Source organism: Macaca mulatta, chromosome 14, assembly GCF_049350105.2.
Source record: "Macaca mulatta isolate MMU2019108-1 chromosome 14, T2T-MMU8v2.0, whole genome shotgun sequence".
Taxonomy (NCBI): domain Eukaryota; kingdom Metazoa; phylum Chordata; class Mammalia; order Primates; family Cercopithecidae; genus Macaca; species Macaca mulatta.
Window position 1 is genome coordinate 73,203,158 of NC_133419.1, and position 21,445 is coordinate 73,224,602.

The 21,445-nt window shown below is 39.6% G+C and overlaps 1 protein-coding gene across 4 annotated transcripts in view; it reads right to left on the reverse strand.

The window, feature by feature from the left end:
- The window catches only part of FCHSD2 (FCH and double SH3 domains 2), a 332,064-nt gene that overhangs the window by 25,444 nt on the left and 285,175 nt on the right, over window positions 1-21,445 (reverse strand). For all 4 annotated transcript variants that reach the window (NM_001265957.1, XM_077961195.1, XM_015115119.3 and 1 more), the window contains 1 exon segment: window positions 6,854-7,015. In NM_001265957.1, coding sequence (NP_001252886.1) covers window positions 6,854-7,015 — 162 coding nt within the window.

Sequence of the window (21,445 nt, forward strand, 5' to 3'; positions counted from 1 at the left end):
CTGACCACTTAGATGGAATGGACAAATTCCTTAAAAGAGACAACTTACCAAAGTTCACTCAAGAAGAATAACCTTAATAACCCTGTATCTACTAAAGAAATGGAGTCTGTTATTTAAAAACTTCCAAAAGAAAACTCCGGGACCAGATAACAGCCCTGGTAAATTCTACCAAACATTTCAGGAAGACAAAATTCCACACAATTCTACACAAGGCTTCCAGAAACTTGAAGAGGAGAGGATACTTTTCAAATCATTTGGAGATAAGCATTATAACAAAATCAGACAAGAATACTACAAGGAAATGAATGGAGATGGAAGCATGCTTATCAGAGTCCTAGCAAACCAGTTCCAATCAATATATAGAAAGGATAGGCTGGGCACGGTAGCTCATGCCTATAATCCTAGCACTTTGGGAGGCCGAGGCGGGTGGATCAACTGAGGTCGGGAGTTCAAGACCAACCTGACCAACATAAAGAAACCCCATCTCTACTAAAAAAAATACAAAATTAGCCAGGCATAGTGGCATATGCCTATAATCTCAGCTACTTGGGAGGCTGAGGCAGAAGAATCGCTTGAACCTGGGAGGCAGAGGTTGTGGTGAGCCGAGATAACGCCATTACACTCCAACCTGGGCAATAAGAGCGAAATGCCGTCTCCAAAATAAATAAATAAATAAATAAATAAATAAATAAATAAATAAAGGATAATATATCATTACCCAAGTGGAGTTTACCAGGAATGTGAAGCTGGTTTAATATCTGAAAAATCATCAATACAATTAAATCATATTAGCAGACTAAAAAAGAACCATTTGACAAGATCCAACATCCATTTCTATTAGCAAACAAAATAGAAACAGAAGAAACTTCTTTAACATGATAAAGGACATCTACAAAAACCCTACTGCTAACTTTATACTTAATGGTGAAAGACTGAATGCATTCTTGCTAAAAGTTCAAGAACAAGGCAAGGATTTCTGCTGACTCTCACCACTTCTATTCAGCAATTTTATAGTAAGAAGGAAAAAGGAATACAAATAGGAAAAGAATAAGTAAAACTGTCTTTATTTGCAGGTGACATGGTTATATAGAAAATCCCATGGAATTTACAAAAGAGCTATTAGAACTAGTAAGTGTGTTTAGCAAGATTGCAGGACACAAGATCAATATACAACAACCAACTGTATTTTTACAGATTAGCAATGAACAACTGGAAATTGAAATTTAAAAAATCATTTACAATAGCATCAAAATTATGAAATAGGGATAAGTCTGACACAGGATGTGAAAGATCTATCTACTGAAAACTTGTACAAAACATTGCTGAGAGAAATTAAAGTCCTAAATAAATGGAGAAGTATATTATGTTCATGGATTGATGGATTGGAAAACTGAATATTGTTAACATGGCAATGTTATCTTCCAGTTGATCTATACAGTCATCATAATCCTAATAAAAATCCTGATAGGCTTTTTGGGGTAGAAAACCAATTTTAAATTCATATGGAAATGCAAAGGACCTAGAATACCCAAAACAACTTTGATAAAGAAGAAAGCTGGAGGACTTACACCACCTGAAGTCATGACTTATTCTAAAATTACAGTAATTAAGACAGTGTAGTACTGGCATCAAGCTGGACAAATAGATCAATGGAACAGAATAAAATGTCAAGAAACAGACCCATACATATATGATTAATTTTTTTTTTTTAAAGAGACGAAGTCTTGCTCTGCTTCCCAGGTTGGAATTCTGTGGCATAATCATAGTTCACTGTAACTTTGAACTTCTGGGTTCAAGATATCTTCTTGCCTTAGCCTCCTGATTTTTTTTTTCTTTCTTCTTTTTTTTTTTTTGAGACGGAGTCTCGCTCTGTCACCCGGGCTGGAGTGCAGTGGCCGGATCTCAGCTCACTGCAAGCTCCGCCTCCCGGGTTCACGCTATTCTCCTGCCTCAGCCTCCCGAGTAGCTGGGACTACAGGCGCCCGCCACCTCGCCCGGCTAGCTTTTTTTGTATTTTTTAGTAGAGACGGGGTTTCGCCGTGTTAGCCAGGATGGTCTCGATCTCCTGACCTTGTGATCTGCCCGTCTCAGCCTCCCAAAGTGCTGGGATTACAGGCTTGAGCCACCGCGCCCGGCTTTTTTTTTCTTTTTTTAGAGACAGGGTCTACTATGTTGCTCAGGCTGATCTCAAACTCCTGGCCAGAAGAGATCCTCCCACTTAGCCCAATGTGTTGGGAATACAGGCGGGCCTGAAAAACTGATTTTTGACAGTGATGCAAAGGCAATTCAGTGGAGAAAGGACAGTTAAAAAAAAGTTCCAAAAAGGGACAAAGAACTCTGACTTACTCTGTTTACCATAATCAAAGATGAGCTCATGCTGAATTACAGATTTAAATGTAAAACCTAAAACTATAAAACTTCTAGAAGAAAACCTAGGAGAAAATCTTTATGACCTTGGTTTTAGGCAAAGATTTCTTAGCTACCACACCAAAAATATGATCCATAAAAGAAAAATTGGTAGGTTGGACTTCATTAAAATTAAAAATTTGTGCCCTTTGAAAGGTATTAAGGAAATAAAAAAAATAAGCCACAGACTAGAAGAAAATTACATAAATCAAAATGTCTGATAAAGGATTTGTATTCAGAGTATAAACTCTTAAAATGCAATAAAAAGAAAACAAACCTAACAAAAAATAAACAAAGATTTGAACAGACACTTCACCAAAGAAAATATACAGATGCAAATAAACACATGAAAAGATGCTCAACATTATCAGGGAAATGGAAATTAAAATGACAATGATTTACAACATCACACCTATTAGAATGTCTAAAGTTAAAAAGACTGACTATACTAAGTGTTGACAAGATTGTGGAATAACTGAAACACTAGTACCCTATTGATGGGACTGTAAAATGGTATAACCACTTTGGAAAACAGTTTGTCAGTTTCTTAAAATGTTAAATAAATACCTATTGTATGACCCAGCCACAGCATATGATCTTAGCAGTTTTAGGAACTCCTTATCTTACCCTTATCTCCAACATCGTTATTGAGCATGGTCCTCACAAAGACCAGTCAGAATTTATTTATATGCAACTCTGCAGATGTTCATACTCTAAGGGAGGCTGTACAACAGAGTAGACTGGCAGTTTGCCTTTGTACATTAGTTGGGGAAAGTGGCTGAAAACAGGGAAGTGATGTTAAGATTGTGGGCTATAGTTTGAAAATGCAAGAAATAAAAGAACAGGGTGGGTGTAGTGGCTCACAAATAAAACAGCAGAAAGAATAAAAATATGGGCTGGGTGTGGTGGCTCATGCCTGTAATACTAGCACTTTGGGAGGCCAATGTTGGTGGACTGCTTGAGCCTAGGAGTATGAGACTAGCCTGGGCAACATGGTGAAAATACAAAAATTAGCTGGGCATGGGGGCATGAGCCTGTAGTCCCAGCTACTCAGGAGGCTGAGGCAGGAGGATTCATTGAGCCCCAAAGGTTGAGGCTGCAGTGAGTCATCGACAGCACTACTGCACTTCAGCCTGGGTGATAGAGCGAGACTGTCTCCACACAAACAAACAAAAATACACATTATGTTGTATGCTATAAATATATACAATTTTTTGTAAATTAAAAAATAAATAAAAAAGTAAATACACTGAATTGCTAGCTGTGCTGTTATAAAGATGGAGCTATTAATCATTTTCTTCTTTATTGTATTTTCCAATTTTTTAGTAATCTGCTTACATAACTTTTTCTATTGTAGAATTAATATAATTTCAAAAGTTAGGTTTTCATCTTGGTATGGCTTTTGAGTAAGAGAAACCCGACAACAAGAGAAGGGAGGCCGAGTGACACAGGCTGATGGGGTCACTGGCAGCAATCTAACAGGGGAAGCAGCACGCAGGCTCTGGCCACCTGCAACTGAGTAACTGTGTCAGTGGACTGTTCTCCTTTAAAAACAATGTTGCTATACTCTGGAATTCCTTTCTTCCAATCTTACATTCTGTACCTTAGCATGATACAGAAGGCAGAGTTAATACCCAAGTAAGTATAGTTCCTTCCTTATTCTATAAGGGAGTAGCCTGTGTCTTTTTAAAACATTTATCTTCCAAAAGGCATTTTCAGTTGCACTACTATTAATGTCTAACAGTAGTATTAATCATGTTTTCCAGATGACGAATGGTTTTGTTGGCACCTGTAATGGAAGAACTAATTTAGCCTCTAGAATGTGTATTTCTGCTTCATGTTCCTTAGCCAGCTAGCTGTCAGTATGAAGAGATACAGCCCCCTCTAAATAATTTCAGTGCTGTTATTTAAAAGCAGATTAAATAAATATGGGTCCTCATTAAGCTATTTTGTGCCTATGTCTCTCCTTTATTTATATTATTAGATCTTCTACAAAATGTAATCTCTCAGTTGAAAGATGCAGGTTCGTAAGATTGACTAGGGAGAAGAACGTGGGACGGGATTGCAAAATGCTCCCTTCACAGAGGATATGATATGTCTCTAGATGAGTGATTTCTCTGGACAGGTCTCAAAAACACTCATTTATTCAATGCTTACTACTACTGTACTAGGCACAACTCCTTCATTTCCTTCCTTCACAACGAGAACAGCCCTTCTTTATCTCCCGTTAAAATTCTTCAAGGACTATTCCAAATGACATATCCTCCATGGGGCACACTTTCTTCCCTATTCTAGCTGATATTGAGCTTTTCTAACAGTATTTCAAAGAATCACAAGATTCTGGAGTTGGTTGGTGGGGGGCGATGGTGGGAATCTCAGAGTCTTTTAATCTTTCTTTCGGAAACCCAAGAGAAGTGACTTTTTCCAAGGTGTGCAGATGAGTAAGAAGTAAGCAATTCCAAGTTTGCTACACAGTAGCCCAGTCATACACTGCCATGTATCACTAAGATCTATAAAAGTCTGTCTGGTCTCCTAGCTTGTAAACTCTATGAGGAAGGAGACCAAGTTTTGTTCATCTTCAGTTTGCCCTGGAAGTAAGTACAAAGTTAGGTGGTATGCGCCTGCTCAGTTCAAAGTCAGATGGTATGTGCCCGCTCAATTGATTTGGTTAGAAAAGGTGCTAGCTGAAGGAAAATCATGGGTTTGATTGGTTGGAAACAGTCCTGCTGTAGAAGCCCAAAGCAAGTGGGCCTGGAATTTGCTGTCATCAAAAACTCTACAACAATCTGAAGTAGATGAGCATTATGACTTTTAGAAAGTGCAATAGTAGGAGATACTCCATGAGATGGAGCAACTCTGTTCTGTTTTTTTTTTTTGGAGATGGAGTTTCACTCTTGTCACCCAGGCTGGAGTGCAATGGCATGATTTCAGCTCCCTGCAACCTCTGCCTCATGGGTTCAAGCAATTCTTCTGTCTCAGCCTCCCAAGTAGCTGGGATTACGGATGTCCGCCACCATGCCTGGCTAATTTTTGTGTTTTCAGTAGAGACAGCGTTTCACCATGTTGGCCAGGCTGGTTTCGAACTCCTGACCTCAGGTGATCCATCTGCCTTGGCCTCCCAAAGTGCTGGGATTATATGTGTGAGCCACCACGCCCGGCCGGAGCAACTCTGTTCTAATAACAACTGGGGAAGCGCTTGTAACCCCAAAGTCAAGTGGGTGATGTTTCTTTTTCCCTCCAGCTGGATTAACATTAATAGTTAAATGAAAATAAAGCTTCAATAGATTGTTTTTCCTTAAAATGTAGACCCACACATAATCCTTTTTAAATGTGCAAGTGTATTCTCATTAGAAAATCAGAATGCTATGTAAAAAAACTTCAGGAATGTTTTAAAATTTTGGCCAGTTTCTCTAGCAAGCCTGCCTGATATCTGAAGAGCACAACATTTAAAGAGGCACTATGAAGATAGTGGGAAGTTGGGAGGTTAGAGGTTTAGCTTTTAGTTTGCTACTATTCCAACTACCTACTCAGCCATCCAGCCATTCACTCCTTCCTTCAAAAAATATTTAAGTACCTACTATGTGTCAGGCACTTTGCTGTGCAGAGCAGGGAACCAGGAAGATATGGCAATTACATTCTAGAGAGGAAAACAACAATAAACAAAAGAAAACAAATAAAGAAGGCAAGTTCAAACTATAATAAATACCATTGAGGAAATAAACAGGATAATAGAGAGTAATGGGTGGGGAGGTGACAGTAGGAATTACATTAGTCTGACTAGCAAGGCATCACGGATCCACCTATGTAGTATCAGGCAAATCACTGAACTTTTCTAGTACTTAGATCTCCAACATGAAAAACTAAGGTTGAACCAGATGACATCAGAGTGGAAAAAGCCCTGGACTTGAAGTAAGGAAACTTAAGCTGTGTCCTGGCCTTGCCTGTAAACAAACTCACCTACACTCTCTCTATGTAAGGAGAATATGAAAGCTGTTAAGAGTTGAAGTCACCTCAGACTAAGCCCACACACTAAGAAGAGCATTCCTTTCACTTAAGATTGTGTGCAAATCTCTGGATGTTTATTTTCATTTTCACTAAAGATGACCTCCGAGAACTTCAGAGACACTAGATTGTTTTCTATTCTATTACTTCCAGACATGAAGCATATTTACCCTATGAATGGGATGAGTTTGGTAGATAGGCATTGATAACCCAAATAGTGATAACATATTCTTCATCATACATTAAAAAATACACTCATTTTTTTCCTCTCTTTCATTTCCTGCAATAATTTTAAATCAATTAGTGATAGGCTGAAGAATAAAACCTAAACCACTAGAAAACTATTATCTTTTTAAAAAATTTTGGCTATTATTAAGTTTGGCTACAGAGTCAAAGCATCCTTCAATGAAAATCAACTTATCATATCCAAGAAAAGAAATCGTACCGAGTGTAAAGTGCCATTACTGGTCACTGCAGGAGGGCGGGCCCATCGCTCATTTTCCAGTTCTTCCATTACTTGGCTCATGGCACTCTTTAGCCATGTGTCCACAGAAACACCGATCTGCTTTAGCAGGTCCAGCCGGGCTTCAGCTTTCAATTTAATTATCTACGGAACGAAGAAAATGGTCAGAAGTCAAGGCTTTTATTATTCACAATAGCAAAGATAAGGAATCAACCCAAATTACCATCAATGATCGACTGGATAAAGAAAATGTGGTACATATACACCATGGAATACTATGCAGCCATAAACCTCAGCAAACTAAGACAGGAACAGAAAACCAAACACTGCATGCTCTCACTTATAAGTGGGAGCTGAACAATGAGAACATATGGACACATGAGTTGGGGAGAACAACACATATTGGGGCCTGTGAGGGGATCATGGGTGGGGAAAGAGAGCATTAAGAAGAACAGCTAATGGAGCTGGGCTTAATAGCTAGGTGATGGGTTGATCTGTGCAGCAAACCACCATGACACACATTCCAGTATTACTTTTACACCACCCTAATAACAAACCTGCACATTCTGCACATGTATTCTGGAACTTAAGCGCTGAAAAAAAAAATTAGCTAGGCATGGTATCATGGGCCTGTAGTCCCAGCTACTTGGGAGGCTAAGGTGGGAGGATCACTTGAACCCAGGAAGGGGAAGTTGCAGTGAGCGGAGATCACACCACTGCACTCCAGCCTGGGTGACAGAGCAAGACTCTATTTAAAAAAACAAAACAAAACAAAAAAACAAACAAACAAAAAACCCTAGAAAGTATACAACTGTTACGAAAGGAAATTACTTAAAAGGAAAAGAATCATACATGATCCTATCAGTCTTACATGGCAAATATGCTCAAGGCTTTGTCCACATGCAGACATATTTTTGCACAACTGTATTCTTTGTGGCAATGTAGCTTTTATTTTTTAAGTTACCTTTTTTTTTTTTTAATTTTTAATTTTTTTGAGGTGGAGTCTCACTCTGTCACCCAGGCTGGAGTGCAGTGGTGTGATCTTGGCTCATTGCAACCTTCGCCTCCCAGGTTCAAACAATTCTCCTGCCTCAGCCTCCCAAGTAGCTGGGATTACAGGTGTGTACCACCACACCTGGCTAATTTCTGTATTTTTAGTAGAGTCGGGGTTTTGCCAAGTTGGCCAGGCTGGTGTCCAACTCCTGACCTCAGGTGATCCACCTGCTTCAGCCTCCCAAAGTGCTGGGATTGCAGGTGTGAGCCACCTCACCCAGACAAGTTACCATTTATTATAAACTTCTTGTTTATATCCCTATCAAAAAAAGGAAATCAAGCCTTTTTTCCCTTCAAATTAATCAAGTTCTTCCTAATCGATTAATTAGAACAATCTTGATATTTACTAGCAACTCTTCCCTGGCATAGATGCTGATTTTTCACTTGGAGCAGGGCAAGAGAAGGGGAGAGAGAGGGGAGATAGTGAAGAAGGGAAAGAGAGGGTGGAGGGGGTGGAGGGAAGAAGAGAGAGAGAGAGAGAGACAGAGGCAGAGAGACAGAGATCAGGAACAAAAGAAAAGAATCAGGGTATCCTAACAATGAAATACTTGCTTTTTTTTTTTTTTTTAAATAAAAGTATGGAATGCTTCATGAATTTAAGTGTTTTTTTTTTTTTTTTTTTTTTTTTTTGAGACGGAGTCTCGCTCTGTTGCCCAGGCTGGAGTGCAGTGGTGCGATCTCGGCTCACGGCAAGCTCCGCCTCCCGGGTTCACGCCATTCTCCTGCCTCAGCCTCCCGAGTAGCTGGGACTACAGGCGCCCACAACCGCGCCCGGCTAATTTTTTGTATTTTTAGTAGAGACAGGGTTTCACCGTGGTCTCGATCTCCTGACCTTGTGATCCACCCGCCTCGGCCTCCCAAAGTGCTGGGATTACAGGCGTGAGCCACCGCGCCCAGCCAAGCTTAAAGAATTCCCCTTTTGGGTCGGGCATGGTGGCTCACGCCTGTAATCTCAGCACTTCGGGAAGCCGAGGGGGGCAGATCACGAGGTCAGGAGATCAAGACCATCCTGGCTAACACGTTGAAATCCTGTCTCTACTAAAAATACAAAAAAGTAGCTCAGTGTGGTGGCAGGCGCCTGTAGTCCCAGCTACTATGGAGGCTGAGGCAGGAGAATGGCGTGAACCTGGGAGGCGGAGTTTACAGTGAACCGAGATCGTGCCACTGCACTCCAGCCTAGGTGACAGTGTGAGACTCCGTCTCGGGAAAAAAAAAAAAAAAAAGAATTCCCCCTTTGACTTGTTGACTTGGCTGCCTTTATTGATTAACTTGTTTGTCAACTAACAGTAATATCTTTGCTTTTAAACTAAATTTATGATGTGGCTGGCAGAAATAGCAGAGATTGAGAATAAAAAGTTCCTATTCTCCAAATTCAGGAAAGGGAATAACTGTTTATTCTTTAGCCCTTGTTCCATAAACCATAAACGAGTAGCCACAGAACCAGTTTTAAATCCCTCCTGATCAGAAAGTAACTGCTGGCCGGGTGCGACGGCTCACGCCTGTAATCCCAGCACTTTGGGAGGCCAAGGCGAGCGGATCACTAGGTCAAGAGATCGAGACCATCCTGGCTAACACGGTGAAACCCTGTCTCTAGTGAAAATACAAAAATTTAGCTGGGTGTGGTGGCGGACGCCTGCAGTCCCAGCTACTAGGGAGGCTGAGGCAGGAGAATGGCGTGGACCCAGGAGGCGGAGCTTGCAGTGAGCCGAGATCATGCCTCTGCACTCAGCCTGGACGACAGAGACTCCGTCTCAAAAAAAAAAAAAAAAAAAAAAAAAAGAAAGTAACTGCTGCTTTGCTCCAACAGCCATGCCTCTGAAAGTCGGCTAATCTGTGACAGCTTCTGCTTCTACTAGTCCTCCAAACTCTAAACACCATGGCTAAAAGTGAGTCAACTCCTTAAAACATTCCTAGTTTTGAAAATCTGCCAATCCCTGACATTCAACCTTCTCAAAACCGTATATATATCAACTCTTGCTTTGTTCAGAGTGAATGTGTTTCGTGTCATTCTCTTTTGCTTAGCAAGTAATACATTCAGCCTCTTTTGCATAGCAAGTAACGCATCCAGCTTCATTGTTTCACATATGCAAGTGGTGATCTCTTCCTTAACATTTAAGGTTCCACTAAGTTAATTTTGAGGACTCTCATTTGGTGGCTTTCTGTGGGACTCTTGGACTTGTTTGTAGTAGTCCAAGCTACTCAGAAGACTGAGGAGGGAGGCTCACTTGAGTCCAGGAGTTTGAGGCTACAGTGAGCTATGATCATGCCTCTGAATACGTAGCCATTGCACTCCAGTGACAAATACTTTTGGTACACAATTTTTTTTTCCTTTTTTTTTAAGAGCCAGAGTGGTTGGTCTTGCCCAGGCTGGTCGCGAACTCCTGAGCTCAAGCAATCCTCCTACCTTGGCCTGCAAAAGTGTTGGGATTACAGGTGTGAACTGCTGTGCCCGGCAGGTACATAATTTTGATTTCCCTCCGCATTCTCTGCTTGGCGAGTTGATATCAAAAACAATTTGTGTTCTGACTTGTTTCACTGGGCTTTCTTTGCTGAATTAATTTTTTTATATTAATGTTTTTAAGCAAATAGACTTTTATAAAAATTGAGGTAAAACATTACATAAAATTTACTATATGAACCATTTTAAAGTATATAATACAATGGTTTGGGGTATCATATACATCTTTATATAAGATAATTGGAATTTTTGGCTTAGAGGCATGCCATTTGGTAAAGACTCTTGCAAAAATCTGCTTATTCTTTTCATAATTTACTCTTTTTGGTAAAAATTTATTGACATATAGCTCAGGTGACAAAGACCTTTTGGCACACAACCCTTTTTTTTTTTTTTTAGGACCATACAATTCACTCAAGTCTGAGATTCAATGGCTTATAGTATATTCACAGCACATGCAACCATCACCACAGTCAATTTTAAAATATTTTATAACCTCCAAAAGAAATCATGAACCATTTACCTATTGCTCTCCAGCCCCCTATTCCCTGCAGTCTTGAGAACCGCTATTCTACTTTCTGTCTATATAGATTTGTCTATTCCAGACATTTAACACATATGAAATAATATAATACATGGTCTTTTATGACTAACTTCTCTCACTTTGCATAATATTTTCAAGATTCATCTATGTTGTAACATGTATCAGTATTTTATTCCTTTTAATGACCAAATAACATTCTATTGTGTGGATATACATTAGAATGTTTATCCATTTGTCAGTTGGTAGTCATTTAGGTTGTTTCTATTTCTTGGCTATTATGAATAATATTGCTACAAACGTGTGTGTACAAGTTTTAGTGTGGACATGTTTTCACTTCTTTTGGGTTTATACATAGGGCTGGCGTTGCTGGATCATGAAGTAATGCTAAGTTTAACCATCTGGGGAAATACTAGACTGTTTTTGAACGTGGCTCTATCATTTGATTCCACCAGTAGGGTATGAGGGTTTCTCCACATTCTGGTAATCGCTTGTTAATGTCTGCCTTTTGATTCTAGCCATGCTAGTGGGTATAAAGTGGTATCTTACTGTTGTTTGCATTTTCCTGGATAACTATTAATGTTACGAATCTTAGACCAGGCACGGTGGCTCATGCCTATAATCCCAGCACTCTGGGAGGCTGAGGTGGGTGGATCACGAGGTCAGGAGTTTGAGACCAGCCTGGCCAACACTAAAAATACACAAAATTAGCCGGACGTGGTGGCAAGTGCCTGTAATTCCAGCTACTCAGGAGGCTGAGGCAGGAGAATCGCTTGAACCCGGGAGGTGGAGGTTGCAGTGAACTGAGATCAGGCCATTGCACTCCAGCCTGGGCCACAGTGTGAGACTCGGTTTCCAAAAAAAAAAAAAAAAAAGGGAATCTTTTCATGTAGTTATTTATTGGTCATTCGTACATCTTCTTTGGAGAAATGTCTATTCAGATCCTTTTCCCATTTTTAAGTTGAGTATTTTTCTTTGCCTTTTTATTATTACGAGTTTTAATATATTCTAGAAGCAAGTTTCTATCAGATACATGATTTGCAAATATTTTCCCCCATTCTGTGGGTTGTCTTTCATTTTCTTGATAGCGTCCTTTGAAACATGAAAGTTTTAAATTTTGATGATGTCTAATTTATCTAGTTTTTCTTTTGCTGCTTAGGCTTTGGTGTTATATCTAAGAAACTAATCCAAAGCCACAAAGACTTACCCCTGTGGTTTTTTTTTTTTTTTTGTAAGTTTATTAGCTTTCGCAGTTACATTTAGGTGTTCATTGTGAGTTAGTTTGTATATATGATGTGAAGAGGGGTTGTTAAGATAATTAACTGGAAGGTCATTAAACTGAGGCAGCTCCAGCATCCCGGCTTCCTATGTAAGCAAACCAAAACTCAACTCAGTATAAATGGTAAAACAAAACTGAAGCTTAACCAATCAAAAACTGCCAACTACCTTCTAACTAGAAACCTTCCACTGGAATGATCCAAAAAAGGCTACTACTGTGCCACTTTAACCAATCAAATATTTGCTTTGTTTTGCTTCTGAGTTCACCCTATAAAAGCATTCCTCTGGTGTTCCATTGGTGGAACTCTGAACTGCATATGATCTGGTGCTGCCCAAGTAATTATTGCTATTTTCTCAAATAAAAAACAATTTAATGTGCCTAAGTTTATCTTTTAACAGAGTCAAACTTCATTCTTTTGCATATGGATATCCACTTGCCCTACCACCATTCTAGTATGCTTTTGCTTTTTTAAGAGACAGGGTCGGCCGGGCGCGGTGGCTCAAGCCTGTAATCCCAGCACTTTGGGAGGCCGAGACGGGCGGATCAAGAGGTCACAAGATCAAGACCATCCTAGCTAACATGGTGACACCCCATCTCTACTAAAAAAATACAAAAAACTAGCCGGGCGAGGTGGCGGGCGCCTGTAGTCCCAGCTACTCCAGAGGCTGAGGCAGGAGAATGGCGTGAACCCGGGAGGCGGAGCTTGCAGTGAGCTGAGATCTGGCCACTGCACTCCAGCCTGGGTGCCAGAGCGAGACTCCGTCTCAAAAAAAAAAAAAAAAAAAAAGAGACAGGGTCTCACTGTTGCCCAAGCTGGAATGCAGTGGTATGATGATAGCTCACTGTAGCCTCGAACTGCTGGGCTCAAGTGATCCTCCCACTGTAGCCTTCCCAGTAGCTAGGACTACAGGTGCATGCCACCATGCCTGGCTAATTTTTTTTTTTTTTTTTTTTTTTGAGACGGAGTCTGGCTCTGTCGTCCGGGCTGGAGTGCAGTGGCCGGATCTCAGATCACTGCAAGCTCCGCCTCCCGGATTTACGCCATTCTCCTGCCTCAGCCTCCCGAGTAGCTGGGACTACAGGCGCCCGCCACCTCGCCCGGCTAGTTTTTTGTATTTTTTAGTAGAGACGGGGTTTCACCGTGTTAGCCAGGATGGTCTCGATCTCCTGACCTCGTGATCCGCCCGTCTCGGCCTCCCAAAGTGCTGGGATTACAGGCTTGAGCCACCGCGCCCGGCCTGCCTGGCTAATTTTTAAATTTTTTTGTAGAGACAGCCATCTCACTATGTTGCCTAGGCTGATCTTGAACTTCTGGCCTCAAGTGATCCTCCTGACTTAGTCTCCCAAAATGCTGGGATTACAGGTGTGAGCCACTGTGCCTGACCTCTAGTATTCATTTTTAAATAAAGAAATGTTTTTATTTTTGTTTTTTAAAAGTGAACCAACAAGCTCTTTCTTAGAAATCACATATGCAAGACATTTAATTGTGGAAGCAGAAAAGAGAGAAGTATTCAGTACATTCTATTTTCTCAAAGCAGTTATTAAAGTAATCTAGTTTTTATAAGATTTATTTTGTCAGTATTTTACCAAATAACAGATAAACATGGTATTTGCCAACTCAGATTGACTGCAGTTCCAGAATTAAACACTGCTATCTTCCCTTTAGGGTTTCAGTTGCTTATAAGTTAAAAATTGTCTAAAAGCAGAACTTTCTAGTGTTCTCAAATGAATTTTCATGATTTGCCAACTGATTAAAAAATTTCAGAGCATAGCTCTCTGTAAACTTGATGGCATTCCAGATACTACTTGACCAAATCATTTTTAGAATCTTTAAAGAGGTAGAACTTTTAAAAATAATATTTAAAAGATCCAGATATTTTAGGATACATAATCTTGGTTTATAAACGCAGTCAATTACCTAGATTCTAACACAAAATTTAACATAAGCACATATAAGTGTAAAGCTATAGTTGAATTTCAAGTCTGTAAATCTAATTTGGACTTAATTCATTTGCCTTCAACATATCTCTTCTTTAAGGACAAGGACTGTGAGTATTATATTATATTTAGGACAGTGCTTTACTTGTAGGATAAAATCAATAATGGTAGATAATAGTATTTGCTACTCCATCTTTGGTACCTTAAAAAAAAGCTCCAAACAGCTTTTATGATAGGTACTAGGAACTATATCATCATGTATTTCATTTAATCCACAAAACAATTCTAGGGGTCAATATTATAAACTCTATCTATCTAGCTATTGTTTATTTGACAGGGTCTCGCTCTGCCGCCCAGGCTGGAGTGCAGTGGTGCAATAATAGCTCACTGTAACCTTCAATTTCTCCTGAGTGGTTGGGACCAGAGGCAGGTGCCATCACACCTAGCTAATGTTACAGTTTTTTGTAGAGATGGGGTCTTGCTATGTTGCCTGGTTGGTACCAAACTCCTGGCCTCAAATGATCCTCCTGCCCTGGCCTCCCAAAATGCTGGAATTAGAGGTGTTAGCCACCATGCCTAGCCCCTAAACTCCATTTTATAGATGAGAAAAATGATTTAATCATGGTCATACCAACTGTGGTAACCCGTTATATTAAAGGTTCCCAAATAATCATGCTTCCTGGTATCCATGTAGTCTACTCCCACCATGATTCTGGGCTTGTCCATGTGATTTGCATTGGCTAGTGGGGCATTTGCCAATTTAATGGAAGCAGATGACCCTCAGTAAGTGCTATTTCGACTTGACTTCTTGAAATATGCTGTCACCATGCTGGGGAAGTCCAGTTTAACCTATATGCTGATGAAAGACCATGGGGCAAAAGGCCCAGCCATCGCAGCTGAGCCTAGCCCTCTGGCCGATCCTCTAGCTGAATGTAATTGCTTGAGTAATCTCAGGCAAAACCAGCAAAAGAAATGACTAGTTGGCCTGGCACAGTGGCTCACACCTGTGATTCCCCACATTTTGGGAGGCCGAGGTGGGAGGACTGCTGAGCCCAGGAATTCGAGGTTTGAGACCAGTCTGGGCAAAATAGCGAGACCCTGTCTCTATAAAGAATAAAAATAAAATATTAGCTGGGTTTGGTGGTACATGCCTGTAGTCCCAGCTATTTGGGAGGCTGAGGTGGGAGGATTGCTTGAGGCCAGGAGGTTGGGGCTGCAGTGAGTTGTGCCACTGCAGTCCAGCCTGCGGGACAGAGTGAGATGGTCTCAAAAGAAAATAAAAGAATAAAAGGAAATGCACAGTCAGCACCCAGAAAGGCAACAGATAATAAACCACTGTTGTTTTTGCCATAAAGTGTGGGGTGGTTTTCATATGCAGCAACAGATTACTGTGTTTGAACAGCATAATCTCCAAGTATTTGGGTATTTTCTAGCCACCTTTCTATTATGGATTTTTAATATAAGTCTAATTAATCAAGAACTTACTATGTATAATATCAATCCTTTTAAACTTATTGAAACAGGTTTATGGTCCAGTGTATGGTCTTGTTGAATGTTCTATGTGTACTTTAAAAGAACATATTTTCTACTCATATGCAGTGGAGAGTTCGATGAATGCCAATTAGGTAAAGTTGGTTAATGATGTTCATTTTCTATATCCTTACTGATTTTCTATCTTCTTGTTCTATCAATTACTGAAAGAGGGATGCTGAAGTCTCCAACTACAATTGTAGATTTGTCTATTTCTTCTTTCAGTTCTGCCAGTTTCTGCTTTATGTATTTTGTAACATTATTATTATATATACATCCAGGACTGAAATATATTCTTGATGAAATATCTTTAAAAAATCATTATGTATTATCCTTCTTAATATTCCTTGTCCTAAAACGTATTTTGTCTAACATTAATATAATCACTTCATTTTTTTTGTTAGACAGGGTCTGGACTTTGTTGTCCAGGCTGCAGTGCAGTGGTGCAATCACGGCTCAGTGCAGCCTCAATCTCCAGGGCTCATCCTCCTACCTCACCGCAGCCTCCTGAGTAGCTGGGACTACAGGCGTGCATCACCATGCCCGGCTAATTTTTATATTTTTTGTAGAGACGGAGTTTTGCCACCTCAGTTTTTTAATGATTAGTGTTTGTTCTCCTGTATAAGCAACAGCTAAAATTTCTCCTGGATTTTTTTGCCTTTCAGTTATTGTTTCCTGCCAAGCTCCTTGGAGTCTCTGTTCCACATGTGTACTCAGGTATCAGCCAAGGATTTGGAAGGGCTTTCCAAATGACATCCACCTTCAGGCCAGTAAGATGGAGGTTCTGCTTAAATTCTGGTTGTGCTGCTCCTTACAGATGCAGAGCTATATAATGGAAATGTCACTAAGTATAGTCCTGTTCTTTTAAGGAGAAATTCCTCTCCAGGTTTTACATGCTTTGGGTCATTTTCCAGTTCTATTAAATAATTTTTGTTTTAATATTTTTACCCCAGATTAATATTGTAATCTAAAGTAGTCTTATATAAGCTAGTAACCTATTACAAGAAGCAGAATCTCTTAGAGATATATTTATTCTACATTCAGAGAGAATTATAAAGAAATCTAAAACTTTCACTCAATAGTTTACTATTAATAGCAATATTCATGTTGTAGTTCTGAAAGTGCTTAATATATACTGCAGTTATTGTTCTATAATATACAAAGCAGGCTGGGCACACTATAATCTCAACACTTTGGAGGCTGAGGCAGGTAGAATGCCTGAGCCCAGGAGCTCAAGACCAGTCTGAGAAACATGGGGAAACCCTGTCTCTGCAAAAAATGCAAAAATTAGCTGGGTATGGTGGCACATGTCTGTAGTCCCAGCTATTCGGGAAATGGAGGTGGGAGGATTGCTTGAACCTGGTAGGTGGAGGCTGCAATGAGTGCCACTGCACTCCAGCCTGGGTGACAGAGACTCTGTCTCAAAAAAAATTTTTTTAAAATATATAAAGCACATAAAATATTATGATAATACGATTAGGAATAAAACTTTTTGGTATAAGAGGAAAAAAGGATATACATAAATGTAAAATCAAAGAAATCAAGTAAGTTCAATAAAATCCCTCTAGCTGGGCATAATGGCACGCACTTGTAGTCACAGTGATTTTGGAGGCTGAGGCAGGAGGATCATTTGAGTCCAGGAGTTCAAGGCTATAGTACACTACGATTGTGCCCATGAATAGCCATTGCATTCCAGCCTGGGAAATATATTGAGACCCTGTCTCTAAAAATAAATAAAATCCCTCTAATTGTCCATGTTAATTGGAAATATCAACATGAACTCATGATTTAAAAAAAGTTATCCCTAGCTCTTAACAACAAAGAAAAAATTAAAAAAAGAAAGCGATACTGAGAACAATAAGCATCTTCACAGTCCAGGCCTTAGTGTCTAAATACCATTTTCTATTAACAGAATCAGAGCTTCTTGGAGAAACAGCTAATTCTAAGTCTGGGCAGGAAAAATATAAGGTGAACCTGTGATAGCTTGTTGTGCTAGGAAGAAAGTATTCAAGGACTAATGGGGGTAATGTCAAAAGTACACATAAGTCAGTTGAATGGACTCCCAGTTTTAGATAATATGGAACTTAAAATGACAACTGGAATTGATAATATAATGACAACTGGAATTGATAATATACTAAATAGATAACAATCTATAATAAGTTGAAATGATGTCAGGTGGAACTCCCGAAGGAGAGGCAAACAATAACTACTAAGAAAAGAATATCTACAGTAGAGCTATGAACTCAAAAATTCCTAGAGCTTGTACAGGGTTGAAAGATATTACAACTCTGTGGTGGCTCATGCCTGTAATCTCAGCAATTTGGGAGGCCGAGGTGGGCAGATCACCTGAGGTCAGGAGTTCGAGACCAGCCTGGCCAACACGGTGAAACCCCGTCTCTACTAAAAATACAAAAAAAATTTAGCTGGTTGTGGTGGCGGGCACCTGTAATCAATCCCAGCTACTTGGGAAGCTGAGGCAGGAGAACTGTTTGAACCCAGGAGGCAGAGGTTGCAGTTAGCTGAGATCATTACCACTGCACTTAAGCCTGCGCGACAGAGTGCGACTCTGTCTAAAAAAATAAAATTACATAAATAAATAAATGAATAAATAAATAAATAAATAAAAAGATTACAACTCTATCCAGCCAGAGTTGAGACAACTTGGTGGAAACCCACGGCATCAGTATAGGGCTAATTTCTAATTTATCTCTACATTAACCCAAACAAAGCTTAAAAACAATCTTCAAAATGATTCAATTGATCTGCAAGTTAACTGATTTGGCAGCCCAAACAAAACTCAATAGTCTTTATAGGAAGAAAATAGAATCTAGAAACTTAATAACCAAACAGTCACCATGTCTAGATTCGGTAAAAACTTAGTAGGTATTTGAAAAGCAGAAAAACATGAGGCAAGAGAAAAATCAGTCAATAGAAAGAATGAAATGACAGAGATGATGGAATGAGTAGACAAGAACTTTTAAATTTCTATTATAAATATACTAGAGGTTTAAAGAAAAACATGAAGATAAATAGGAATGAACTGGAAGATAAAAGAAGAACCAAACAGAACTTACAGAGCTAAAAATATAAAATTTGAAATAAAAATTCACAAGATGGCCTTAACGGTAGTTTATACACCAGAGAGGAAATATCCATAGGTTTTAATAGACACTAATAGTAACTCATCAAACTGAGACTGAGATAAAAAATAACGCCGTATAAAAATGTGTGGAATGAGCTTTGCACATGACATGTAGGATAATATCAAGTGATTTAATAGTCATGTAATTGAAATCATAGAAGAGGACAGAAAGCATATATCAAGGCATAATGGGCCAGGCTCAGTGGCTCATGCCTGTAATCCCAGCTACTTGGGAGACTGAGGCAGAAAAATCAGTTGAACTCAGGAGGCGGAGCTCGCTGTAAGCTGAGATCGCACCATCACACTCCAGCCTGGGCAACAAAAGTGAAATTCTGTCTCAAAAAAAAAAAAAAAAGAAAAGAAAAAAAAGAAAGTAATCCTATTTACAATAGCTACCAAAACCAAAACAAAACAAGACAAAAACAACAATAACAACAAAAAAAACCCAAAAAAACAAAAACCACAACCCCAGGAATAAATTTAACCAAGGAGGCGAAGATCTCTACAAGGAAAACTACAAAACACTGATGAAAGAAATTGAAGAGGACACAAACAAATCCATGTGCAATTGCTATCAAAATCAATGACATTCTTCACAGAAATAGAAAAAAAAATCCTAAAATTCATATGGAACCACAAAAGTCCCTGAATAGCCAAAGCAATTCTCAGCAAAAATAATAAAGCTGGAGGTAATACACTACCTGACTTTAGTAACCAAAACAGGATGGTATTGTCATAAATACAGACACACAGACCAATGCAACAGAATAGAGATCCCAGAAATAATGTACTTACAGCCAACCAATTTTTCACAAAGGTGCTAAGAATTTGCAATGGGGAAAGGACACCTTCTTCAATAAATGCTGCTGGGAAAACTGAATATCCACATGTCAAAGAATGAAACTAGATCCCTGTCTCTTACCGTATGTAAAAGTCGGCTCAAAATGATTAAAGACTTTAAAAATAAAACCCAATATTATGGCTGGGCACAGTGGCTCACGCCTGTAATCTTAACACTTTGAGAGGCTGAGGCAGGTGGATCGCTTGAGCCCAGGAGTTCAAGACCAGCCTGGGCAACACTGTGAAACCCCATCTTACTAAAAATATAAAAACTCAGGTGGGAGGATCACCTGAGCCTGGGGAGGCCAAGGCAGGAGTGAGTTGTGATCACGCCACTGTACTCCAGCCTGGGCAACAGATACTTTGTCTCAAAACAAATAAACAAACAAAACAACAACAACAAAAAACCCATACTATAGAACTACTACAAGAAAACATAGGGTAAATGCTTCTGGATATTGGTCAAGGCAGATTTTTATGGCTGAGACTTTAATGCTACAGGCAACAAAACAAAAGATAGACAAACAGGACTACATTGAATTAAACACTCTACGCAGCAAAGGAAATAATCAACAGAGTTAACAGACGACCTACAGAATGGAAGAAAATACTTGCAAACTATTCATGCAACAAGGGACTAATATCCAGAATATACACGAACTCAAACAACTCAATAGCAAAATACCATGTAATCTCATTAAAAAGAGGGCACAGGATCTGTAACCACTTTTCTCAAAAGAAGACATAATGGCCAACAGGTATATGAAAAAATACTCAACATTACTTATCAGTAAAATGCAAATCAAAACCAGATACCAAAACCAAAATCAGATATCATCTTACCCCAGTTAGAATCGCTATTTATCAAAAAGACAAAAAATAACAAGTGCTAGTGAAGATGCAGATAAAAGGGAACTGTTATACAGTGTTGATGGGAATGTAAATTAGTACAGTTATTATGGAAAACAGCATGGAGGTTTCTCAAAAGACTAAAAATAGAACTACTATATGATCCAGCAATCCCTCTTTTGGATATTTATCCAAAGGAAAGGAAATCAGTGTATCAAAGTCATACTTTCATCCCATGTTTATTACAGCACTATTCACAGTGGCCAAGATGTGGAATCAACCTAAGTGTCTATCAATGGATTAAGAAAATGTGATATATACACACAATGGAATACTATTCAGTCATTAAAAAAAAAAAATGAAATCTTGTCATTTGCAGCAATATGAATGGAACTGGAGGCCATTATGTTAAGTGAAATAAGCTAGGCACAGAAAGACAAATATCACATCTTCTCACGCATGTGCGGGAGCTAAAAAATATTAACCAAAGAAGTAGAGAGTAGAGGCCGGGGCCGGGTGCGGCGGCTCACGCCTGCAATCCCAGCACTTTGGGAGGACAAGGCGGGCGGATCATGAGGTCAAGAGATTGAGACCATCCTGGCTAAGACGCTGAAACCCTGTCTCTACTAAAAATACAAAAACAAAATTAGCTGGGCGTGGTGGCAGGCGCCTGTAGTCCCAGCTAGTTGGGAGGCTGAGGCAGGAGAATGGCGTGAACCTGGGAGGCGGAGCTTGCAGTGAGTGGAAATCTCGCCACTGCACTCCAGCCTGGGCGACAGCCAAGACTCCGTCTCAAAAAAAAAAAAAAAAAAAAAAAAAGAGAGTAGAGGCTGGGCGCAGTGGCTCACGCCTGTAATCCCAGCACTTTGGGAAGACAAGGCGGGTGGATCACGAGGTCAGGAGTTTGAGACCAGCTTGGCCAACATGGTGAAACCCCATCTCTA